At 36.1% G+C, this 27956-nt stretch overlaps 2 protein-coding genes across 2 annotated transcripts in view; one reads left to right on the forward strand and one right to left on the reverse strand.

The window, feature by feature from the left end:
- Positions 1 to 550: 550 nt before the first annotated feature.
- LOC123558843 (uncharacterized) lies at positions 551 to 10851 on the forward strand. Its single transcript, XM_045350691.2, has 3 exons — positions 551 to 710; positions 9634 to 9740; positions 10164 to 10851. The coding sequence occupies exons 1-3, from the start codon at positions 613 to 615 to the stop codon at positions 10691 to 10693; spliced, it is 735 nt and encodes a 244-aa protein (XP_045206626.2). The 5' UTR covers positions 551 to 612; the 3' UTR covers positions 10694 to 10851.
- Positions 10852 to 20339: 9488 nt separating this feature from the next.
- LOC123558844 (cyclic nucleotide-gated cation channel alpha-3-like) overlaps positions 20340 to 27956 on the reverse strand; it is a 30604-nt gene continuing 22987 nt past the window's right edge. Inside the window, exon 4 of the mRNA XM_045350692.2 lies at positions 20340 to 22722. Within this exon, the coding sequence (XP_045206627.1) occupies positions 21116 to 22722 (1607 nt within the window). The 3' untranslated portion in view covers positions 20340 to 21115. The remainder of the gene's footprint in view (positions 22723 to 27956) is intronic.

The following is a 27956-nucleotide window of genomic DNA, read 5'->3' on the forward strand; positions in this document are numbered from 1 at the left end:
TCAGGAAATATGGTTGTACAGTTGGTTGTGGAGTGTCTGGCAGATCATGTTTGCCGTAGAAGAGGATCTGGAATATATGGTCATATTTTTGCCACGATATAGTAGCTAGGTAGCTATCGTGATAATATTGCTTATTTCCCTGGAAATGTATGCATTTTTCTGAAAACATTTTAGCCACGAATGGTATTTTCTAGATATCTTATTCATTTCCTGAACATGTTTCAGTGCAAAATTTCCACCATAGGAATAACATCAACAAGAGTGTGCCTAATTTTGTACAGCATGGTTATTCTGGACATGTTGCGTCTGTGCTGAAATGTGTCCCACTTGAGTTCATGGAGTATCTTTGAGACTGAGCTTGTTCGTCTGTAGTCGTATTGGAGGAACCTTGCAGCTCTTTGCTGAATCATATCCAAAGTTTTGTGCGACAAAACTGTAAAACATATGGGAATAGTAAAAGAAATGGGAATAGTACCTAAAAATAAATATTTAGTGTATTACAACCTGGTCCTGCTTTGTAGAATTATGCGTATTATTACGCATCACCGGTGGGCATGACAGAGTGACGTCCCTTACATTTTGGCTTCATTAGTAACAACTGAGCTGACTGGCATGCTAAAGGATGGAAATGTGGACACTCGTTGCAGTACTTGCAATAAACAGATGAAAATAATGAAACGATGTACCCGTTGCAAATCTGTTATGTACTGGTGCGTATTGGAATCTGTCATTTACACATAAAAAATTTGTTGGAAAAAAAAAAAGGTGTGGGGGGCGGGGGGACTGGTCTCTGTGTGTGTAGATTGTTTCCGCTTTTGTTGTAGCGTTGACCACTATGTGCAGTGCATTATCATTGTCATCACAGGTTGCTAACACAATACGCTTTTTCAGTGTTGCTTCATATTAAAATATTGTAATGAGGGAATTTGTTTTTAGGAAGTGTCTAGCCGTCCGGTAACCAGACGCCTAGCCTGCGTTCTAACCGTCCAGTTACCGGATGACTAGCAAATCCTCGGGAGATTTTCTAGCCGTCCGGTTATAGATTTCTGAATGAATAAATAATGATTTCATATATTTTTAATGTTATTTACTTAAGATATCGATACAGTGCTTTAGGGTATAGCGGATTTCAGGGTATAGAGGATAGATTGATAAATTTTATCTTTAGACTTGAATTATTGTATAAATTTTCATATCATTCTTTTACTGGTATGCAAACAGACATTCTGACATACATTTTAAATATTTGCTTGTTGTGTTATTTTTCACATGTCATCAAATGTAAAATAAAGCTATCCCGTATAGACTAAATCAGCGTATATGTAAAAAACGTCAGTGAATGAAAAGTATTTGATAGAAATTTAAAAAGCTGACTGTTTTTGAAAAGAGAATACATTATTAATCTGATTTATAGTAAAGAAATCTTGGAAAGTTTGTTAAGATGTGGATTTTAAACTAGTAATCTAAAAAATGACCAAAGCTATCCTGTACACCCTAAGTCAGTGCATATGTAAACAATGACTTGGAGAGAAAAAACACGTGAATTTCTATTAAAAGCTGAATGTTTAAGAAGAATAGATGTTTTCTGTCTGATATACTGAAAAAAAAAACTACTATTTTCATTTCTTTGAATTGGAATGTTGGAAAAATTAGTTAGCTATCCGCTATACCCTAAAGCACTGTATTTATCTGCAAATAAAATTTTATGTGAATACATATTGAAGATTTACAATAAATCACTGCATTAATCAGCCGATAAAACGAAAGTTTGCCGAAATCAATAATGGCGAGATCGCCATGACGTCACTCATTAAAATCTGATGGTTTTTATTTTCGGAATATTTAAATTTTAACAACTTTTTCACTGGATTTTCAAAATTAAAACAGTTTTGAAATAGATTCTACTTACAATTTTCATATTTAGTATTCAAATATTTTTTAATGAATAACTGTTTCAAATGACATTTAATTTCAGTAGCGGCAGTGTGATGTTCAAAACTTTTAGTAAAACAGTAGTTAAGCGTTTATAATTAATCCATTTTATTTCAAAATAATGTCAAAATTAATTAATGAATTACTTGTTTTATAAGCTTTCTATTCTTCAAAACAAATATTTTTTGTGTTTTAAGAATTAAAGTTTAGGCTGTTATAAAAACATCACTTTTACAAAATAACATGGATGTTCGGCGAACAATATTTTATCATTTCTAAAAATAGAATATCAACGGATTTGTATACAAACACGATCACATTCCTTTTATTGACTAAAAAAATCAGATAAGTATTGATATCTTAAGTAAATAACATATAAAACTATATAAAATCATTACTAATTCATTAAGAAATCAATTACCGGACGGCTAGAAAATCCCTGAGGATTTGCTAGTCGTCAAGTAACCGGACTGCTAGAACGCAGGCTAGGCGTCCGGTTATCGGACAGCTAGACACTTCCTTGTTTTTAATGTCATTTAATAAAATCTGCCTGTTGCATGATCGATAAATGCTGTAAAAGCTTTGACAAGTTCTTCTTTTGCAGTGACTGTCACATCCTCAATTTCTCCTGCTGCTGCTAGTGTAGAAAGAGAAATGGTGCTGCACTCTATGCTTTTCTTGTATATACAAGTATGTCATCAACTGTCCTTTCAAGTATATCTCTCTGTGAAGTGAATCTTAAACATTTCAAAACGTAGTGCTCAACTGCTTCTGGGGTTTGGCATTGTTCACAGTACTTGGATAAGTTCTTATCGATTTTAGACCAAATGAATGATTTTTTTACGCCCGAAGGGACGTATTATGTTATGGTCCCAGTGTCCGTCTGTCCGTCCGTCCATCCGTTAGCAGTTTTGTGTCCGCTCTGTAACTCTTGAACCCCTTGAAGGATTTCAAAGAAACTTGACACAAATGTTCACTACACCAAGACGACGTGCAGAACGCATGTTTTGGATGTGTCATTTCAAGATCAAGGTCACACTTAGGGGTCAAAGGTCATATGAGTGTGTTTCGTGTCCGCTCTGTAACTCTTGAACTGCTTGAAGGATTTCAAAGAAACTTGGCATAAATGTTCACCACACTGAGACGACGTGCAGAGCGCTTGTTTCAGATGACTAGCTTCAAGGTCAAGGTCACACTTAGGAGTGACAGGTCATATGAGTGTGTTTTGTGTCCGCTCTGTAACTCTTGAACTGCTTGAATGATTTCAAAGAAACTTGGCACAAATGTTCACCACACTCAGGCGACATGCAGAGCGCATTTTTTGGATGACTTGCTTCAAGGTCAAGGTCACACTTAGGGGTCAAAGGTCATATATGACTTTGCTTTGTGTATATTGTTCTGCATTGCAGTGCCCTTGTTTTTATTTGGCAGATCCCTTCTTGTTCTCTTACAATAATTTTTTTTTGAATTACTTCCCTTTTTTGTTTTGTTTTTTACTATAAATAGCTTATTTTGAAACTTTTTTATTATTGGCCGTAGGGAAAAACTGAGACCACTTTCCTGTGGTACAACATGGATGGTACATCCAATTTTTAGATGTATTTTGACATAACTTTACCTGGTAAACTTTTTTTTGTGGACTTAGAAATTATTTTTTTAGCTCACCTGTCATGTAGTGACAGGGTGAGCTTTTGTGATCACCCTTCGTCCGTCCGTCCACAATTTCTTGTGAACAAGATAGAGACCACATTTTGCAAGCAATTTTGATCAAACTTGTACAAAACATGTATTGGCATGATATCTCAGTTCCTTTCAAATACTGGCCAGATCCCATCAAGGGTTCTAGAGTTATTGCCCCTTAAAGGGCCAGAATTTGCTATTTTTGTGCGTCAACAATTTCTTGTCTGCACGATAGAGGTTTCATTTATGATTTTATTTTAACCAAACTTGCACACAACTTGTATCACCATAAGATCACGGATCCTTTCTTGAACTGGCCAGATCCCATTATGGGTTCCAGAGTTATGGCCCCTGAAAGGGCCAAAATTAGCTATTTTGACCTTGTCTGCACAATAGCAGCTTTATTTATGATTGGATTTTTACCAAACTGGCACACAACTTGTAGCACCATAAGATCTTGGTTCCTTTCTTGAACTGGCCAGATTCATTAATGGGTTCCAGAGTTATGGCCCCTGAAAGGGCCAGAATTAGCTATTTTGACCTTGACTGCACAATAGCAGCTTCATTTATGATTTTATTTTAACCAAACTTGCAAAAAACTTGTATCACCATAAGATCTTGGTTCGTTTCTTGAACTGGCCAGATTCCTTTATTGGTTCCAGAGTGATGGCCCCTGAAAGGGCCAGAATTAGCTATTTTGACATTGTCTGCACAATAGCGGCTTTATTTATGAGTTGAATGTAATCAAACTTGCACAAAACTTGTGTCACCATAAGATCTTGGTCCCTTTTATTGAACTGGCCAGATCCCTTAATGGTTCTAGAGTTATGGCCCTGAAGGCCAAAATTAGCTATTTTGACCTTGTCTGCACATAGCAGCTTCATTTATGATTTATTTAACTAACTTGCACATAACTTGTATCACCACAAGATCTTGCTTCCTTTTTCAACTGGCCAGATTCCTTAATGGGTTCTAGAGTTATGGCCCCTGAAAGTGCCAAACTTAGCTATTGTGAGCTTGTCTACAATAGCGCGCTTCATCTTATGTTCTTACTTTTGATAAACCTTGTTCTGATAACTTGTTCACCCTGATCATTGGGTTCTTCTTCAAACATGGGCCAGATCCAGACATTGGTTGCTAAGACTGTATGGACCCCATTAAATGTCCAAAATTTGCTATTTTGGCTTTTGCAGCCATATAGAGACTTCATTTATGGTTTTATTTGATACAAACTTCCAAAATATCTTCAACAACAATAAATCTTGGATTCCATGACAAATCAGATCCAATTGTAGGTTCCAGAGCTATATCTGATTACCTCCCCTGATTGTATTCAAAATGGATTTATATCAGTAAGTACTTATAGGACTTATTTGAAATTTCATTATTGTTATTAGTTGGACTGAGACAATCAGGGTAGATAACTATGGACTGATTTTATGTCAAATTACCTCCCTTTATTTCAATTTAAAATTGCTATATCTCCATAACTAATGAAGATACTGATCTGAAATTTCATTTATGTCAACAGATGTATTTGGCAGATCCTTCTTTTGTTCACTTACAATATTTATTTTTTTAATTACTTCCTTTTTACGTTACTATAAATAGCTTATTTTCAGTAACTTTTTTATTATTGGCCGTAGGGAAAAACCGAGACCACTTTTCTGTGGTACAACATGGATGGTACCTCCAATTTTTAGGTGTATTTTGACATATCTATACCTTGTAAGATTTTTATTTCTTTTTGGTTAAATTTCTTCCCTTTGTTGTTCCTGTCCTTTGGACTTAGATATTTTTTCTGAGGACCTTCTTCTCCTCAAGTGCAATGATGACAGGTGAGCAATATAGGGCCATTATGGCCCTCTTGTTTGGAATTTCTTCTTTTTTTTTGTTCCTGTCCTTTGGGCTTCAACAGTCAAGATCTTTAAATTTTGTTCTCATCCTCTGATATAACTCTTCGAGCGTACATGTATATAGCCCCGCTTGGCGGCGCTCTTGTTTAATCTACTATGGCCACACAGCAGTTGATTCATTATTCAAAAGTTTTTTCTGTCTTCTTCTCCAGTACAGTTTCTTGTTACCACCTTGCTGAAAATTTCTTTTAGAAATAAAAGCAAACTGAGTTGAGGTTGTTTACACCTAAAAAAATGTTTGTTTAAGTTATCTCGACCTACCCTAACAGTTACTGTAGTCGAACTAATCCGACGCATACAGTTTGTTTTATATTGTGACGGTCAAACTGTAAAGCGGTGGCTGCAAATGTCAGAAATTAAAATTAAGCAGCCACTCAGCCACAGTAAGCTTGTCTACTCTTAACAGTGTTCGAAATTAGCGGTAGTCGGATAGCCCGTGGCTACTGAATTTCAGCTTGGGCTACCGATTTTCCTCAGATACAAGTCCGAACAGGCTACTGTTTTTTCCAGATGTGATAAAAAAAAAACATGCTAATTCATATAGCATCATGATTTCATATGATCTGCATTAATAAACAGTTTTTAGCTCGACTATTCGAAGAATAGTCTAGCTATTCTACTCACCCTGGCGTCGGCGTCGGCGTCACACCTTGGTTAAGTTTTTGCATGCAAGTACATACAGCCATCAATTAAAGGCATATAGCTTTGAAACTTATTTTTTCTTTTTCTAGGTCAATTACCAACCTCTCTGGGTCAAGTCCCATAACTCTGACATGTATTTTGAGCAAATTATGCCCCCTTTTAGACTTAGAAAATTTTGGTTAAAGTTTTACATGCAAGTTACTATCTCCAAAACTAATGCAGATATTGATTTGAAACTTCACATGTGTCTTCGGCGTTATAAAACTAGTTGATAGCAGCAAGTCCCATAACTCTGACTTTCATTTTGGCCAAATTATGCCCCCTTTTGGACTTAGAAAATTCTGGTTAAAGTTTTGCGTGCAAGTACATACAGCTATTTCTAAAAGGCATATATATTTGAAACTTATTTTTTCTTTTTCTAGATCAATTACCAACCTCACTGGGTCAAGTCCCATAACTCTGACATGTTTTTTGAGCAAATTATGCCCCCTTTTAGACTTAGAAAATTTTGGTTCAAGTTTTACATGCAAGTTATTATCTCCAAAACTAATGCATATATTGATTTGAAACTTCACATGTGTCTTCGGGGTTATAAAACTAGTTGATAGCAGCAAGTCCCATAACTCTGACCTTCATTTTGGCCAAATTATGTCTCCTTTTGAACTTAGCAAATTCTGGTTAAAGTTTTGCTTGCAAGTACATACAGCTATTACTAAAAGGCATATAGATTTGAAACTTATTGAAACTTTTATTATTCTAGATCAATTACCAACCTCACTGGGTCAAGTCCTATAACTCTGGCATGTATTTTGGGCAAATTATGCCCCCTTTTGGACTTTGAAAATTCTGGTTAAAGTTTAACTTGCAAGTTTCTATCTCCAAAACTAATGCAGATATTGAATTGAAACTTCACATGTGCCTTCGGGGTTATAAAACTAGTTGATAGCATGCAGCAAGTCCCATAACTGGTATGCATTTTGGTCAAATTATTTCCCCTTTTGAACTTAAAACTCTTTTGATATTTAACCTTTTTGGGTAATATTTTCCTGCTTCTGGGACAATATTTCGAATAGTTGAGCTTGGCTGTCTTACGGACAGCTCTTGTTATTCAAGAATGCATCATGCATCATCCAGATTGACGAACGCTTATTGAATTATTGACACATCGTCCAAATTGAGGAACGCTTATTGAATTATTGAAACAGTATGAGTGTGCCCAATTGGGTGGTCAGAATCGTAAGGGAATCGAATTCAAACTGTTTCATAAATTCTTCCAAACGAGTGATTACACAATCATGGAGTAGATCTAAAAAACTTTCACAAATGCAAACCGATGGTCTCCATCCATCTGTCCTTTCATAACAATTGTTTCCGCTCCATTTAACTTAAACCCATTGAAGGATTTTCATGAAACTTGGGTCAAATGATAACCTTATCAAGATCATGTGCAGAACTCCTGTGTCAGCCATGTTGGCTCAAGGTCAAGGTCACAACTCAAGGTCAAAGGTTTGAGCCTTCCAGTTATGTCTGCTCTGTATCTCCTAAACCTCTTGAAGGATTTTAATATGACTTGGCTGTAATATTCCCCTTATCAAGACAATATTAACCCATGCCAGCTCAAGGTCAAGATCACAACTCAAATTTTTATTGCTTCCACCCTTTACCATCAACCCTTTCACTATCCATAACAGCGGCAGGGGATATAGATGTCTTTCAGGCTGCTTAGTTGTTTTTGTTTTTATTGTTATTCTTTAGTGGTAGAGGGTTACATGTGGTGTGTTAGAAGAATCATGACATAATACTTAGAGACAGATCTAGATATCATTCCCACCCCCCTCCCCGACACACACACACACCCACCCATTCCTCCAGCTGTGAAACTCAGATGAGCAACCTAGGGCTATGATGACCCTCTTTTTAGCCCACCAGCATCAGATGGTGGGCTATTCAAATCACTCTGTGTCCGTGGTCCGTCGTCCTTCCGTCCGTCCTTCTGTTAACTATTTCTCGTTATCGCATCTCCTCAGAAACTACCAGGGGGATTTTGACCAAACTTTGTCAGAATGATGTATTGGTACCTTAGTTGTGTCCCCCTGAAAATCAGACTGGTTCAACAATTTTTTAGTAAGTTGTGGCCCTTTGTTTATTTCTATAATTTACATAGATTTATATAGGGAAAAACTTTGAAAATCTTCTTGCCCAAAACCACAGAGCCTAGGGCTTTGATATTTGGTATGAAGCATCATCTAGTGGTCCTCTACCAAGATGATTCAAATTATTTCCCTGGGGTCTAATATGGCCCCGCCCCGGGGGTCACATGGTTTATATAGACTTATATATGGAAAAACTTTGAAAAACCTCTTGTCCAAAACCACAGGGCCTAGGGCTTTGATATTTTGTATTTGACATCATCTAGTGGTCTGCTACTAAGATTGTTCAAATTTTCCCCCTAGGGTCAAATATTGCCCCGCCCCGGGGGTCACATGGTTTACATAGACTTATATAGGGAAAAACTTTGAAAATCTTCTTGTCCAAACCACAAAGCCTAGGGCTTTGATATTTGTAATGTAGCATCATCTAGTGGTTCTCTACCAAGTTTGTTAAAATTATCCCCCTAGGGTCAAATATGGCCCCGCCCTGGGGGTCACATGGTTCATATAGACTTATGTAGGGAAAAGCTTTTAAAAACTTCTTGTCAATAACCTACAACATTCAGATTTGGACCACATGTATGGTTTTGAGCAGCAAGATGAACCTTGACATGAGTTGACCTTGATTTTGACCTAGTGACCTAATTTCACATTTCTGTAGCTACAACCTTCAAATTTGGACCACATGCATAGTTTTGTGCACTGAAATAAACTTTGACTTTGACATTGACCTAGTGACCTACTTTCACATTTTGAAGGTGCAGGCTTCAAATTTGGACCACATGCATAGATTTGTGTTCTGAAGTGAAATTTGACCTTGATTTTGACCTAGTGAGCTACTTTCACATTTCTCAAGCTACAGCCTTCAAATTTGGAACACTTGCATAGTTTTGTGTACCAAAATAAACTTTGACCTTAAGAGTGACCTACTTTCAAATTTCTCAAACTTCAGTCTTCAAACTTGATGCACATGCATAGTTTTGTGTACAAAGAACTTTGTCCTTGAAATTGATCTAGTGACCTACTTTCACATTTCTCAAGCTACAGCTTTCGAATTTAGACCACATGCACAGTGTTGTGTACGGAAATGAAATTTGACCTTGAACTAGTCAATAAGTCTTGAAATTTGGAACACACAAAAATGGCACATTGGTGGGCGCCAAGATCACTCTGTGATTTCTTGTTATACTTTCAGCCAGAATTGTAACATCTGATCATGATGATTTATTTTGGTGGATTCCGAACACTAGTAGATAAGTGTTGCAAACTACTAGTTAAGGCTAGTTTAACATTGTAATCTTTTTCTGCTTCAGTTCCAGAGATTGCCAAATAAAAGACTGGCCTGTGCACCAGTCGGTTTGTGAGCCCAGCAGAAAAAGCGGCTATCTCAGAAATGACAACAGTATTTTTAATGATGAAGGTACGTTGCCTACCAGCAGAATGTGTAAACCCAAATAAATTCTTTTCAAAGTTATATCACTACATATGCAAGATCTGTGTTTTCGATATACAATTGTTTCCAGTATAAAATGAAAATCTTATAGAAACAAGAATTGTCATATTTCTTTCTTTAACGTTAACAGTCAGTGGTGCACAGTGGTGCAACATGATCAAGTTGAAATTAACCAAGTTATCACTGTTCTGAAACTTTTTTGGATAATATAAAAAGCAAAACTTGTTTTGTGTTTTTTTTGGGTAACCTAGTTTTATATTTCAGTATTTCCAATATTCAGGATAAATAATACCTCTACTCAGAGTCATTAGTCTGTGATGAAGAAATTTGACACCCATAAAATACAGTTTTTATGGCAGTTAATAACTTTCTTGTTTACTGATTTCACAGTTTTACAAGACAACAGGGACAGAGGGTCAGCAACAGCAAGTCATCCTCCATTAGTAGATTTCACAAAGGCAACTAGACACAAATCAGAACCACGGATAGACAGCGTGAAAAAGCCAGAAGGAAAGTGTTACCTTTTTGTTAATGAATATTACACCGATGTTCCAGTTGTGAACCACTCAGAACCAGCATCTTCCATCACAGTCAAGTGTAACAAAGATAAACACAAACTGCTTGTTCAAAACAGTTGGACTGGAGTTGAAGTATTTAAATTTTTGTCTTACTCTTTAGAGATACCATTAGAAAAGGTGAAGGTCATACATAAAGGTAAAGTGTTAAATCGAGAAACTATATGTGAAACGATAAAAGACAAGGCACTGTATCAGGTGATTGGTGAGGTAGCAGAGTCAGAGGAAGGTCTGGATCAACGAGATATTTCTGTGATGATGAAACAGTCGGGACTTGACAGACAAGCTGCTGTGCAGGCTTTAAAAAAGAAAGGAGATCTTCTAGATGCCCTACTAGATCAGTGACCACAATCTGACTTAAGTACTTGACCTTCCTGTGTATAGCATTAATAGGAGTTCTGATGTTTTTATTTTGATTGTTTGTAACCTGTACTTGGCTACATGCTGTTTTCATGTTTCCTCTTCTACAGTATTGAAATTTTATTAAAAAACCATTATAGTCATTGGAACTTGTGTTTGATAAGCATAGAAACAAATACTAATTTTCATCTTGTCATAATCTTTTGTTAAAGAATTTGACATTAGCCAAAATGCAAATAGTGACATACAGTGTAAAGGTTTAATCAAAAACTGCTGCAAACAAGCAATATGACAAACAAGTTATAAAGAATAGTAACATTAATGCATGCATTACACCAAAAAAAGTAATTTTTAGCTGGACTATTCAGAATAGTCTGAGCTATTCTACTCACCCTGGTGTCAGTGTCGCACCTTGGTTAAAAGTTTTGCATGCAAGTACGTACAGCTATCATTTAACTTTGAAACTTATTTTTTCTCTTTTGAGGTCAATTACCAACCTCACTGGATCAAGTCCCATAACTCTGAAATAATGCCCCCTTTTGGACTTGTAAAATCATGGTTAAAGTTTTGCAAGCAAATTACTGTCTCTAAAACTAATGCAGATATTGAATTGAAACTTCACATGTTTTTGGGCTTATAAAACTAGATGATGGCATGAAGTCCCATAACTTACATGCATTTTGGCTTAATTATGCACCTAATCCTGGTTAAAGTTTTGCATGCAAGTACATATAGCTATTATGTGCACATAGCTTTAAAACTTATTTTTTCTTTTTCTAGGTCTCAGAGGATCAAATCCCATAACTCTGACATGTAATTTTGGAAATTGGACTGTGAAAATCCTGGTTAAAGTTTTCCATGCAAGTTACTATCTCCAAAATAATGCAGATATTGATTTGAAACTCTACTTCTGTCTTCAGGGTTATAAAACATGGTGATAGCATCAAGTCCCATAACTCTGACATGCATGCTGACCAAATTATGCCCCCTTTTGGACTTAGAAAATCCAAAACCAATGTAGATACTGGATTGATACTCTATAGATATTTTAACATTTAGGGAAATATTCTTGCTTCTGGGACAACAATTCAAATAGTCGAGTATTTGGCTGTCTTACTGACAGCTCTTGTTACAATATTATGCCCAAGTTTTCCCTTGTCCACTGTCATAAGCTCACAATTGTTCCATAACCATGTTTTGCATTTTTACAAAATTATGCCTCTCTTTCAACTTTTATATTCATTCAATTGACGAGGCTGTTAAATAGACCAGCATTTCAACTACTACTGAAAAATTCAAATTTCCTTAACTTCCTGTTCGATGAATCTGTATCACTAAAACTTTGCTTTGTTTTTCCTACATATTAAGTCTATTCATCACATGTTTGACGTAGCAGGAATGTAATAAAGCCATATTATTTTAAATTAAACAAGAGGGTCATGATGACCCTGGATCGCTCACCTGAGTAATAAGATTTTCCGATGTACAATCAAGTAACCCCTGGGGCGGGGCCAATTTTACCCCGGGTGTCATGATTTGAACAAAGTTTGTAGAAGTCTACTAGGCAATGTTACATATCAAATATCTAAGCTCTAGGTCTTCTGGTTTATTTTTAGCAAATTTATGAATATTTCCCTATGTACAATCAAGTAACCCCTGGGGCTGGGTCAATTTGACCCTGGGGGATCATGATTTGAATAAATTTTGTAGAGGTCCACTAGGCAATGCTACATGTGAAATATCTAAGCTCTAGGCCTTCTGGTTTATTTTTAGAAAATTTTGAAGATTTTTCTATGTACAATCAAGTAACCCCATGGGGTGGGGTCAATTTGACCCCGGGGGTCATGATTTGAACAAATTTTGTAGAAGTCTACCAGGCAATGCTACATGTCAAATATCTAAGATCTAGGCCTTCTGGTTTATCTTTAGAAAGTTTTTGAAGATTTTCCTATTTAAAATCAAGTGACCCCTGGGGCGGGGTCAATTTTGACCCCGGGGATCATGATTTGAATAAATTTTGTAGAGGTCCACTAGGCAATGCTACATGTGAAATATCTAAGCTCTAGGCCTTCTGGTTTAGTTTTAGAAAATTTTTGAAGATTTTCCTATGTAAAATAAAGTGACCCCTGGGGCGGGGTCATGATTTGAACAAATTTTGTAGAGGTCCACTAGGCAATGCTACATGTGAAATATTTAAGCTCTAGGCCTTCTGGTTTATTTTTAGAAAATTTTTGAAGATTTTCCTATGTAAAATAAAGTGACCCCTGGGGCAGGGTCATGATTTGAACAAATTTTGTAGAGGTCCACTAGGCAATGCTACATGTGAAATATCTAAGCTCTAAGGCTTCTGGTTTTTGAGAAGAAGATTTTTGAAGATTTTCCTATGTAAAATCAAGTGACCCCTGGGGCGGGGTCAATTTTGACCCCGGGGTCATGATTTGAACAAACTTTGTAGAGGTCCACAAGGCAATGCTTCACACCAAATATCTAAGCTCTATGGCTTCTGGTTTTTGAGAAGAAGATTTTTAAAGTTTTTCCTTTTGGTTGCCATGGCAACCAGAGTTCTGCATGGAATTCAATTCTTTGAATAATTTTTGTAAAGCTTCACCCAAGGAACATTCGTGTGAAGTTTACTGGCGACGGATGCCGGACACCGGACGGTGAGTGATCAGAATAGCTCACCCTGAGCCTTTGGCTCTGGTGAGCTAAAAAATAATACACAGGACTGGTGTAAGCTTTGACGTCAGCATCATTTATAGTACAGGAGACTATGGTCAAAATGACTTGTTGTACCCCCCAAACAACAAAGTTGTAAGGTGGGGGCTGTGTGCAATGGTTTCAGGTTGTCTGTCTGTCTGTCTGTCTGTCCATTGACACAGTCATGTGCGTACTATCTCTCCTCATCCTCTTGACACAATTTAATGAAACTTATAATACAAGTGATCAGTAACAACAGTAGTTTATCACCTCAACACAACTAAGTCGTATCTTATTATAGATTTATAAAGATACGACTTTGTTGCGTTGAGGTGACGAAACTGTTGTGCATGGTGCATGTTAGATTCTTTCAGAATTTTTTTTTGCAGAGTTATGGGACTCTGTTTTTTGTTACTTTACTATATGCATAGACACAATCTTGTGCACATGATCTCTCCTCATTCCCTCTGCACAATTTTAATGAAACAGAAGTTGACTTTAATGAAACTTGACACAAGTTATCAGCAACAACAGTAGTTGTGCATGGTGCATGTTTGGTTCTTTCAGAAATTTTATTTGCAGAGTTACAGGACTTTTGTTACTATGCTATATACAGAGAGTCTGCATATGCAATCTTGTAGGCGCCTAATCTCCTGAACCCATGCACACAATTTAATGAAACTTAATTCAAGTGATCAGTAGTAACCCTAGTTGTGCATCCTAGTGCATGTTAGGTTCTTTCAGAAAAAAATTCTGCACAGTTATGTATATAGTATGTTCGTACTATATACATACAGTCTGCATAATGCAATACTCGCCTTCTATAATAAATTAATCTTCTGAATCCTTGCACACAATTTAATGGAACTTCACATAAGTGATCAGTAGTAACCCTACTTGTGCATGTTGGATGTAATTTTCTTTTAGATAAATATTCTGCAGGGTTATGGGACTTCGTTTTTTTGTTACTATACTATACTATATACTTACAGTTTATATACATATAGTCCACTTAATTATGCAGTCTTGTGTGCATCAAATTGTAATGTACTGTGTCGGTGCGTGTGGGGATACATTCATCAATTTAGTGATAGCTCTAGTTTGTATAGTAAAAGAAAGTAGAATTTTTTATGTTTAGACAGGAAAGGCTAACATGTGATAAAAAGAATATTGTATTTGTGACTTTCCACATTGAATTTCGTTTTCTACGATTTAACCTAGTGTCCTAGTTTTTTACCACTGGTAACCCAGTTTTAAACTTAACCTCGATTTCATAGAGACAAATTATCTGAGAAAATTTCTACAAGAACTCCGCCAAGTGGGGCAAAATAAGCCCAAAAGGGTTATAAGCTATTTATAGTAACATAAAAGGGAAGTAATTAAAGGAAATATTGTTCGTGAACAAAAGAGGAATCTGCCATAAAAAAAACAAGAACACCGCAATGTAGAGCAATATACACATGAAACAAAGTCATATGACCTTTGACCCCTAAGAGTGACCTTGACCTTAAAGCAAGCCATCCCAAACACATACTCTGGACATCGTCTTGATCTAGTAAATATTTGTATGTTTCTTCAAAATCCTTCAAGGGGTTCAACAGTTACAGAGCGGACATGAAATTGCTAATGGACAGACATACACAAGGGGTACAACATAATATGTCCCTTCGGGCATATAAAATATCAAACTCAAAATGTGACCTCTAGAATATTAACAAGATTTTCTATGATTTTACCTTGTGACCTAGTTTATTTATCTCAGGTAACCTAGTTTTAGTCTTATCCTAGATTTCATCCACAAACTTCTGACAGTGTCATAAAGGTGAGCTAGAAAATGTGGCCTCTAAAGGTTTTCCTATTTATTGACATAGACTCCAAATGGCCCAGTAAACTATTCATTCTAGATTTTATTTAGGGTTATATTCTGACCAAGTTTCATTAGGATTAGACTGATAATGTGACCTCTAAAGAGTTGACAGTTAAACTGCTGAAGCCACACAAGAATGACCAAAATAGCTCACAAGCAATATTGTATGTAATAATAATAACAACTTTATTTATAGTGGATAACATATTTGGCTATGCCAATTTACAATATGGTCCACATATGTAATGATATGCATCTGTTGTCTTGTCACAGTAAAAAGGAACATGATTTTGAGTGTTAGAAACTATCTCACCTCTGAATGTTCTTTTAGAGTATTTATTTTGTTTTTCATCTATTAATCTCAGGCATGTTTACACACAAAACATATTTATACTAAATATATTCAAACACTAAGTCAGTAATATGTTCCATTTTGATGTGACAACCTACAAACATGTATGAACTCATTCTGCAATGTACTGCACCTAGAGGTCACAGGAAGGTAAATGACTCACTCAAACTAATCTCTCGCCCTGTCCCAAAAAATTGCAAAAAGATAATTCTCCTGTAACAAAAGATAATTCACAATGACAAATATGGATATGGCACCCTACAGTATGAAACAACACAAATCAATAAATAAAAGTCTTAAAATTTAATCATTTGAAAATTATCTTAATTTATGTTCCAGAACAACTAAATTACATATACATATGTGTACATACAGTTTAAAACATCATCAACATTATCCGGATGGAAACAAACATCTGTTTTTCATCAAACAAAAATAATACTTGTTATATATCATACAACAAAGTCATATTCCATACACATTGTCTATGTAAACGTTCAGGTATTAAGTAATGATCAATTAGACATGTTGTCAGAAAACAGTTCCGTATTGAACCTTTTGTATTGTATATTGCTGGACTGCTTTCATTTGATAAGCATGACCTGACACAGTTCTATAAATAGTGCACAAAAATCTTCACTCATTTCTATTTTAACATCAATAAACATGGAAGGTTTCGTTCTGTAACAAAACAACAAACAAAAATGTGGAGGTATGTAATAAAAGGGACATTATAACAGGAACTAGATCTGGGACTTTGTATTCAGCTCTCATGGATTTTGCAAGGTAGGATCCCACTCGGCGCTTGTGCACCTCGTGAGATCCAATCTGGCAAAATCCACTAGTCAAAAATACAGTATCCCAGATCTAGCTACTGTTGTAATAACCCTGTTATATCGGATTTAAACACAGCAATGTTTATGTATGATGTCTAATGATATATGATGTAATCATAGTGGTGTTTAGAGATTATTAATCAGCTGATGATAACTCACATTTACTTAATAATGGTGAACATATGAAGAAAACAACATTGGTAATGCAAATTAAATAGCATATTAATGTCCTTTTTCAGGACAACATCACTTTAGACTTACAATACTATAAATATATGTTACACAAAACAATTTAAGGACCAATGATTCTGTAGTGATTTAACTTTTGTTAGTAAACTTCCACAGGAGCTGCAGAAATCTCAACAGTACAAAAAGATTTTCCCTAAGGCGTAAAAAAAAATTGTTCGTTTCCGGTATCCCAACCTACCCTAAATTTTTGGCCCGACCCTAAATGTTTTTATGGCCTTGGAGAATTTTTTTTTCAACTTTTTGACAGAAAGTTGCAAAACTGCACTTTTTATGCTTTGAACATGTTTAGTGATGTTAGAAATCAACTTACTGATGCTCTAAAGGCATAACCACCTTGTTTGTATTCATTTTTTGACACAAAAATAATTTCTGAAAAGTCTCCCTTAATAAAAAAAAAAAATCAAAAAAAAAAGTTTTTCCGACCTACCTACCCTAATTTTTTTGAGCATGTTACCGGAAACAAAGAATTTTTTTGTTTAGGCCTAAACAGTAAAGCTGTAAAATACATCCCGGGTCAACTTGTGAGCATCTACATGTTGTTAAATTCCTACAGGAGATTTTTTGCATTTAAAAATCTGATGAAATTGTAAAGCAGCACAAAGGATTGAGAACTTTTTTCTAAACGCTTGTGTAGAATGTAACTGGTAAATTTTCTAAATATGAAAAGTTCTATTTGGTTTGGAGAACAACAATTAAAAGCTGTATGTCTTCATTTTGAGGGTTTAATTGTTCAGTGTCCTCTTGAACATACAAGTTGCAAAGTAATAAAAGTTAGCAACATACAAAATGTAATGGGCAAACAAAAATGCTATTCATACTGAGAAATCTGTACTTGACAGGCAAATAGTTACAATTCTCAATTACTTTAAACATTTCTATATTTTCCAGTTTACCTCCATGCTTTCAAAACTGTGGGGAAATTACCCTCTGGCTCAAGATCAGTAGCAATGAACAGCTATTTATGAACACAGGACACAAAAGAAACCTATATGCATCACATGTTAATAAGTTTACTTTTTGCAATAAATGTACAATACAGACATGTTAAGCAGTACCATCTTTTAGCAGTTTCTCAAATGTATGCTTCTGATCACGTAGGAAGAAAATCGTTGTCCGTCTCAAATTTTAACAAATCTGTTTGATAACGAAGAATTTATTAAAAATAGAGGGACAACATGCCTGAACACTGGAAAGGTTTTAACTGTATTTATTTATAGGTTCTCTATGAACGTTCATCAGAATCTGTTTGATATCTTGGGACTTTATGAAACTTAACATGCCCCAGAAGATTTATATATATTTGAAGTAATTTTTATTCATAAACTTCCATTATTACAAGACTAATTCCTTACCAAGTTTAAGCAATACATTGGAAAGGCCTGTCATAATGACCTTAAGAAAACCTATATTGACAAAAATTAGATCTTATATAAAATAAATAATAACAGTTTTATTTCTTTTAAATGATTAAAGGGCAAGAAAAGCCCGACTATGAGTTAATTTTATATGAAAGCCATTCCAAACCTTTCGTAATGCTAAAAGAATTTTTAAAATCGGACCACTATTGAAAAAGATATGGCAGTTTTAAATTTTAAAAAAATGGCTGATCATGGAGGCCCAGGCCTTTTAGTGTGTTTATGACGTCATTTACACACTGCTGAATTCACTATTTAGCAAATAACCTTTTAAATAGATTAATTTCATTTGTTTCTTGAGTGTAAGTCTGTAAGATGTAAAACATGGTAATTTCTTTCATAATAGCTGGACAAAATAGAGAAATTATTTTACAGAAATAAGTAGAATTAATACAGTTCAAATATGTATTTAGAAATTTAATAAATCCACCATTTTGTTTTTTGTTGCCATAGAAAGAAAATGGTTGCCATTATGATAAAATATTTAAATGCTCATAACTTTCTCATTCTTAAACTGATTTTGAAAATTCTTTCTCTTCTTTTAAAAGACTTAAGAAATCCTAGCAGATGGATTTAACATGCGAGCAACATTGTCTTTCCCTTTAAAATGATTAATAATGGTGTGAACAAACGCAGTCACATCAATTTTTCTGTCTGTGTAAAACAAAACGACAGTTAAAGTGTCATCACTGTAAGGGATACAATCTCTGAAATTTTAATTTTTATATTTGGAGAATGTTCTTGTAATGTAAACAGTCAACAAGAGCTGTCTGTCTACAGCTTGCTCAACTATTCTAAAAATTGATATACGTATGGGTTCACAATATTACCAGAGACAAACAATGTACCTGTATTTGTGGAACTGAATAAGTCTTGCAACATATGACCATATGGGCCATAATGCAGCCAAAAAACTTTACCGAGTTATGTACCCTTGCTTACAGATAGAGACTGTTATAATAAACAAGAGATCAAAGATATTATGCATAATCACACGGTTAGAAAATCACTACATGTACTTTCAATATAACACATGAACTCTTACAGTTAGAGCAATAAAGGGAATTAATGATAAATAATGGTTTCAAAGATATTTCAATATTCAAGCCTTTCGCAAATACCTAAGAAAACAATTATCAAACATAGCATTTAACATAAAATAGACACATTTTATGTCTGCAACAAAAAAAAAAATGTGGCTGCCGTATTATAACAAAGGCATACTGTGCCTTTAAAATTTACACAACATTTGACAATGAAATTCATGATACAAAGCTTCTAAAGAGTGACCTACATTTTGAAAGTGGTGTATGTAGTAAAGAACAAACTTCCATAATACCCTTGGTTAATAATGTTCAGTAAAATAGCATGCATCTTATTTATGAAGATTTGAATATAATTTTACAAAATATTGCCAATATTTCTTTCACCTCTTTTCAAAGATTAGACTGATTATTTTTTACTGCTTAACAGATTTGTATAGACAATGGTCAATATTGTACGTAAAATCTTGCTGAGGGCAGTCGGTCTCCATGTTAGTGATACCAATGTTTTTTGATGGCTTTATTATCAACTTTGAAATCAAATACACAAGATCATTTCTGCTCTGCATACATATTTACAACACTTTCTACCAGGGCTTCGGAAATTTTGAGAACTATATCGGTCTGAAACGAAAATCACGACATTGGCGCTACCCCACCCACCGTATTACCAATATACCATATTTATAAAACGTGATAGAATAAAGAAATAAGTATGTCATGCATTAAAAATAATTTACCGGTCACCGTGAGTAACCATACAATGTAAACAGTCATTCAGTGTTATATGCGATCGTTACTTTGTTTAAATTTCGATGTTTTTCCGAGAAAATACTTGTAAGGATAAAATTGCCGAGGCATTGTTTTCTTGACACCGTGTACCTAACTAGTTTAAAAGCCAACGCACGTGACTTCGGTACCGTATACACGGCAGATACTTTGTGACGTTTCCACATTATTTGACGGAATTTTATAAAATACAATGCGTCAAAGTGATTTACTGGACACAAAGTCTCTGCCAAACATCCTCGGTATTTTTAGAGTACTCTGCCGCGGACCAAATGTGTCATTATGTGAACGCTGAGATCGAATTTCCCATGTGTATGATACCAAAAGGTCACATGGGTTGGCCGCGGATATTTAATATCACAGGCGTTGTACTTCAGTAAGCAAACTGCGTTTTATAAAGTTATATGTTCTCTAATGATGTAAATAAAATTTCATTTTGAAACGTTTTTAAGACCAATTTGATAAGCTGGCCGGGTCTGCCACTCCGGTTTTCATTATCATTCGGGTTTGCATATTCATTTTTTTTTTGTACAGTCGGGTTGCAAAGACGATTTTCTGTACTTGTTTCAACTGGACTGCCAAATGAATCATACAATTTTTACAAATCAAGTAATTATAAAAAAAAAAAAAAAAAATTTATATCGGTTTCCCGTGTGATGTCTCATTAAATGCAATGACCATTTGTTTCTTTTTACCCATCTTCAAAATAAAGCAATCCATGGGCTAATGATCTAAATAGAATAAGTGGGTCCCCGTCAAAAGCATTTGGATCCAGTCAGAAGCATTTGGAAACCAGTCTAAAAATTGTTAAACACGTTGCAGTCGGCTGTCTGCAAACATTAAAGGATGTGCCGCGCGAGCACTGTTGTGTCACGTGCTAATTACGGACCGATTACCAAGGTGACAATCAGACCATTTGACACGTTTATTGATTATCTGAGGGTGTGACCAACAATTTCCTGCTTGGCAGGTGATCGTGTATTGAGATTTCAGACCGAAATTTATACTTTTTATACTTTTTCTCCATTTTTACGGGACCGATTTTTTTCGTTTTTTCACTTTATGAATCGGTCTGAAAAGTCAAAAATCAGTCCAAAACCGACAAACCGGCAAATTTCCGGAGCCCTGCTTTCTACCATAAATGCATTAAATACTTAAATTATTTCTTTTGCTCAGACTTGACATCTTTTGTTTTTGCACCATCAGATTTACTGTCTGATCCTGAATCTGTCTTAGCTTTTTGTGTTTCAGGTTGCTTTGCAGCAGCATTTTTCTCTTCAGTTTCAGGTTCTGTCTTCTGCTGATCTGATTTTTCTGATGACTGGTCTTTTTTAGTATCTGGTTCTTCTACTTCTTGGATGGGTGATGGAGTTCTAAGTTTTGCAGCAGAAGACACCCTCTCTGGAATTTCAACAGATGACAACGGTCTGACGATGTCTATACCAGTCATGCTTACTCTAGACTTTGTTTGATGGGTGATTCTATCAATCTTTTCATAAAGTTTATCAATGCTCCTCTGAATATCATCAACAGCATCTACTATAATTTCTATCTTTGCAGTCATTGCTTGTTGACGTCGTTCTTCACGGAGTGCTGCTTCTTCATCTAGCAGTTTATCTTTCCTTAGCAACTGTTTACCTTTTTCGAGCAACATTTTCTTAGCTTCTGGGTATTCTTCTAAAGCCTCCCACAGATCATGTTTTGTCAAACAGAACAGATCAGAATACCCAACCGTTTTTACACTTGCTGTTCTCCGATTACCTGTCTTGTTACCTGCAATGTTCAACACACTTATCTCACCAAATACAGCACCATCACTGAGAGTTACAAATACTATCTTACCACATTCTGATACCACTTGCAGTTTCCCACGTTTTATAATGTACATCTCTTTACCTATGTCACCTTTTCTACAAATGAAATCACCAGGACTATATACCTGAAGTTTCAGTTTTAACACAAGTTCCACCAGTAAACCTGGCTCACAATCCTGAAATATTGCAACTCTCCTCAATGTGTGCATATGTACATGGATTGAGATTTCAGCTCTTAATTTCTCAGGTAAAAACTGTAAAGCCTCTTTGTCATCAATAGATTGTTTATTATTCCATGTATAATCAAACCATTTTATAACTCTATTTTGAAGTTCTTCACCGATACCTCGCAGCTCCATGTATCTTTTAACATTGTCAACCCTATTCTGAAATTCATTTCTAGCTGCATCCATGTTGTTTATCATGGCTCCGACGTTACCAAAAATAGTAGCAAAGATTAATACACCCATTAAAGCACAGGTGAAACAATACAGTGTTTCTACTGGAGTTACAGGCCACATGGTATCTCCAATAGTTGTTAGTGTCAGAGTTGACCAGTATAAACTGAAAGTAAACTGTTTACTGAAAGTGTCGAAGCCTGCACTTTCGGGATCAGGATAAACCCAATCATCGGTACCAAAACCAATGAGTTCACTGATATAGTAGTAACAACACGCATTCCAATGGATGATAATAATAATATACAGGACCAGGTTTGATACTCTGATAAGATTTGGAAAGTTTGTGTGCGTTTCTGCCATCTGAAAAAATTCTCTAAGCCGCCACGTCTTCAGTACTCTATTAAATCGAAATACTGCACTGTACTGGATCCAGATGTAGCCAATGTCTGTAGGTAAGATACTCAGTACATCTACAGAAAACTTCCAAGTCTTTAAATATCTTTGGGTTAGCTTCTTTACATCACGAACAAGCAAACCTTGCTCCAGAAAACCTGAAATAAATCACTAGTTTGATTTATTAAATATAAATACTCTGTCCCAATGTAAGATGGAAGTCTAAATCATACTAAATTAGAATATGCTTTCACCTGTAGGGTTAACTAATAAAAGCTGGTGTACAACAGACTCTTATTCAGAGCTGGATGGCAAGTAAATCATAAGTATGTTCAAATCAATTTACTTTACTCTAGTGGTGGCAAAAGGAACTTTATGTTTCAAAACATCTTGCTTTATATTGAATTTATTCTCAAACTAGAAATGTGTCCATGGGACACAGATGCCCCCACTACATGACATTAAAATGACAATTTTTTCCCAGGTCAGGGGCCATAACTCCTATAATACTGAATGAATCCGGACGCGAAACCCCAGGTGCACAACTGCACATGCTGACCAACATTCCTGTAACCTTTGGTGACTCTAGGTCAAATACTTTTGGAGCTACGCACAACACAACATTAAAATGACCAATTTTTAACTAAGTCAGGGGCCATAACTCCTACACGACTGAATGAATCCGGACGCGTAACCCCAGGTGCACAACTGCACATGCTGACCAACATTCCTGTAAATTTTGGCGACTCTAGGTCAAATACTTTTGGAGCTACCATGAGTTTAACTAAATCAGGGGCTATAACTCCTACAAGACTGAATGAATCCGGACGCGAAACCCCAGGTGCACAACTGCACATGCTGACCAACATTCCTGTAAACTTTGGTGACTCTAGGTCAAATACTTTTGGAGCTACACGCGACACAACATTAAAATGACCAATTTTTAACTAAGTCAGGGGCCATAACTCCTACACGACTGAATGAAACCGGATGCGAAACCCCAGGTGCACAACTGCACATGCTGACCAACATTCCTGTAAACTTTGGTGACTCTAGGTCAAATACTTTTGGAGCTACACGCGACACAACATTAAAATGACCAATTTTTAACTAAGTCAGGGGCCATAACTCCTATACGACTGAAAGAATCCGGACGCGAAACCCCAGGTGCACAACTACACATGCTGACCAACATTCCTGTAAAGTTTTGTGACTCTACGTCAAATACTTTTAGAGCTAGGCGCGACACAACACTAAAATGACCAATTTTTACAAAGTCAGGGGCCATAACTCCATCACGCCTGAATGAATTCGGACGCAATACCCTAGGAGCACAACTACACATGCTGACCAACATTCCTGTAAAGTTTTGTGACTCTACGTCAAATACTTTTGGAGCTAGGCGCGACACAACATTCTCGGAAGGACGGACGGATGGACAGACAAGAGCAAATCTATATGCCCCCACCAATCATGGGGGGGCACAAAAACAAAACAAAACAAGAGGGCCATGATGGCTGTAGGTCGCTCACCAGAGTAACACAACATAACAAACATGTTTGACCTAGTGACCCAGTTTTTAAAACCACATGACCCAGTTTCAAACTCATCTGAGTTTTCAAGGAGATAAACATTCGGACCAAGTTTCATGATGATTGGAGCAAAAATGTGGTCTCTAGTGTTTTTTTCTTCGATTTGGCCTTGTAACCTAGTTTTTTATTCAACCGGAGCGAATTTTTTACCTGTCCGAAATTTCATGGAGACAAAATATTCTGACCAATTTTCATTAAGACTGGACCAAAAGATGTGGCCCGAGTGTATACAAGCATTTTCTTTCATGTGACCTAGTGACCTAATTTTTGACCCCACATGACCCAGATTGAAACTCGTCCATGATTTCATGAAAACAAACATTCTGACAAAGTTTTGTGAAGACTGGAGCAAAAAAAATGTGCCCTACCAAGTGACCTAGTTTTTGACCCTACATGACCAAGAGTCGAAATCATACAAGATTTCATGATACCAAACATTCTGACCAAGTTTTATGAAGATTGAATCAAAAATGTGGCCCCTAGAGTGTTAACAAGCTTTTCTTTTGATTTGACCAGGTGACCTAGTTTTTTATCCCACATGACCCAGATTCGACTTTCCCTAGAGGTCATCAAGATAAACATTCTGACCAAGTTTCATAAGACAGGGTCATAAATGTGGCCTCTAGAGTGTTAACAAGTTTTTCCTTTAACTTGACTGGGTGACCTAGTTTTTGACCCCACATAACCTTGATTCAAACTTGACCTAGAAATCATCAAGTCAAACATTCTGACTAATTCTCATGAGTTTCAAACTAAAAATGTGGTCTCTAGAGTGTCAACAAGATTTTCCTTTGATCTGGCCTAGTGACCTAGTTTTCAACCGACATGACCCAGATTCAAACTTGGCCTAGGAATCATCAAGATAAACATTCTGACCAAGTTTCATGAAGATAGGCTCATACATGTGTGGCCTCTAGAGTGTTAATAAGCTTTTCCTTTGATTTGACCGGGTGACCTAGTTTTTGACCCAACATGACCCAGATTCAAACTTGGCCTAGAGGCCATCAAGATAAACATTCTGACCAAGTTTCATGAAGATAGGATCAAACAAGAGTGCAAGAATGTCACAATATACGCCCGTCACAGCAAATTTCTTTACTCTAGCACCTGTATTTGCAAATGGAATTTTAATTTTGTGGTTGTATAGTAATAACTGTAAGTGTTTTGTTTTTCTAAGTCCACAAAAAAAACTCCTTTCCAGGTACAGATACCTTAAAATACACCTAAAATTGGAAAGTAACATCTGTGTTGTACCACAGAAAAGTGGTCTTGGTTTTTCCCTACGGTCAATTATAAAAAAGTTACAATATAAGTTATTTATAGTAACAACTAAGGGAAGTTCATCTTAAAAAAAAAAAATCAAAAAAAAAATTGTAAGTCCTCATAAAAATCTTTACCAGGTAGAGACTGGTCAAAATACACCTCAAAATTGGATGTAGCATGCATGTTGTACTACAGAAAAGTGGTCTTGATTTTTCCCTATGACTAGTAATGAAAAAGATACAATATAAGCTATTTATAGTAACAACAAAGGGAAGTAATTCTAAAGAAGGGAACTGCGCATGTCACTTCGTCTCATGATGGTGTATAATTGTGTCAAGTTACATCAAAATCCCTCCATGCATGAAGAAATGCTTCGGACAAAGTCATTCTTGTATCTGACCTTTGGCCTCTAAGTGTGACCTTGACCTTAGACCTAGGGACCTGGTTCTTGCGCATGACACTACGTCTCGTGGTGGTGAACACTTGTGCCAAGTTAAATCAAAATCCCCCTATGCATGAAGAAAAAATGCTCCGAACAAGGTTTTCATTATTGTATCCTTTGACCTCTAAGTGTGACCTTGACCTTAGACCTAGAGACCTGGTTCTTGCGCATGACACTCCACCTCATGGTGGTGAACAATTGTGCCAAGTTATATCAAAATCCCCCTATGCATGAAGAAGAAATGCTCCGGACAAAGTTTTCATTCTTGTATCCTTTGACCTCTAAGTGTGACCTTGACCTTAGACCTAGGGACCTGGTTCTTGCGCATGACACTCCTTCTCATGATGATGAACAATTGTGCCAACTTTCATCAAAATCCCTCTATGCATGAAGAAGATATGCTCCGGACAGACATTCTTGAATTTGACCTTTGACCTCTAAGTGTGACCTTGACCTTAGACCTAGGGACCTGGTTCTTGCGCATAACACTCCCTCTCATGATGGTGAACAACTGTGCCAAGTTTCATCAAAATCCCTTCATGCATGTAGAAGATATGCTCCGGACAAAGTCTGTGGACGCCGCCCGCCAGGGTCGTTCCCATAATACGTCCCGTTTTTCAAACGGGCGTATAAAATGTGACCTCTAGAGTGTTAACAAGTTTTTCTTTTGATTTGACGTGGTGACCTAGTTTTTGACCCCAGATGACCCAATATCGAACTCGTCCAATATTTTATTGAGGGTAACATTCTGACCAAGTTTCATTAAGACTGGACCAAAATTGTGACCTCTAGTGTGTTAACAGTCAAATTGTTGACGTCGGACGGTGACAGACATGGACACAGGGCGATCACAAAAGCTCACCTTGAGCAAAGTGTTTGTGCTCTGGTGAGCTAAAAACCCAAACAATTTTTATTGTAAATTTCAGCCTTTTTGCACACCAAAGAATTTTTAAACTTCAATTTTGGCTTTATTTCTTGATGGTTTATAGTTAAACTTTCTCGATATATTAAACTTTATATCATAATGGCAAGCTGCGTATTGTTTTTCCAACCATTTTCAACAACAACGTAAACCAGCCCTTGGTCAAGATAATACTATGCCCCAACAATAATGTGATCTTTACAAACATAACTAAAAATACATTTTGTAGCAGTGTGTATATAATGTATATAATTAGTCTATGATATCGATTGTCCGACTAGCTCAGTTGGTAGAGCATCTGACTTGCAAGCAGAAGGTCGCAGGTTCAAGTCCTGTATCCGGCTGCACATTTTTCCGCTCCTATTACATTGGTGCTGTGAGTGTGGTGGCTAGCCTTGGAATCCTAGAGCTAGGGTGAAGCAATGGCTGGGTTAGTCAAAAGAATCTGAGTTTGTCTTTCAAAAAAAGGAAGGAGGAATGTAGCAGTGTGTATATAATGTATATAAATAGTCTATGATATCGATTGTACAATTAGCTCAGTTGGTAGAGCATCTGACTTGCAAGCAGAAGGTCGCAGGTTTGAGTCCTGTATCGGGCTGCACATTTTTCTGCTCCTATTACAATTTATTAATGAAACATAGGGAATTCAACATTTTTATAACTTTTCATTTAGTTGTCAAAGTCTAAATGTTTCTAGATCTCGTACCAATAATAAATTAGCTCAGGGGTAAAGCATACTGTTTATGTTCATCAGGACTTTTGTGGTGTGGGTTAGAAACTCAGCAATGGCAGTTAATTTTTGTTTTATTTTTGCATAAAAGAAGATTCCTTCATTTTCTCTATGACACAATAACAGAGAAATATCTGAAGCCAATGAGAAAAGTTTAGTATCTTTAGTATCATATCAAAGATGATATAAGTTAAATGCTAGGGCTGTGTATTGAATGGAAAAAATTGATGCGATACATATTGCAATAAAGAAGGATCAATACATGGTATGTACTGACGATTCAATACAACATCTAGTAGGACCTATAACTTCAAAGCTACAACATGATGGGTCCAAAAATTGCTTGTTTGGGGTAACATGACCGTGAGAAACTGAAAATGTCTAGTTGTGTGGGCTCCTATAAAATTTGAACTCATTTAAATTGTTAAAGAAACGTTAAGGCA

The sequence above is a fragment of the Mercenaria mercenaria genome, chromosome 5 (genome assembly GCF_021730395.1).
Source record: "Mercenaria mercenaria strain notata chromosome 5, MADL_Memer_1, whole genome shotgun sequence".
NCBI lineage: Eukaryota > Metazoa > Mollusca > Bivalvia > Venerida > Veneridae > Mercenaria > Mercenaria mercenaria.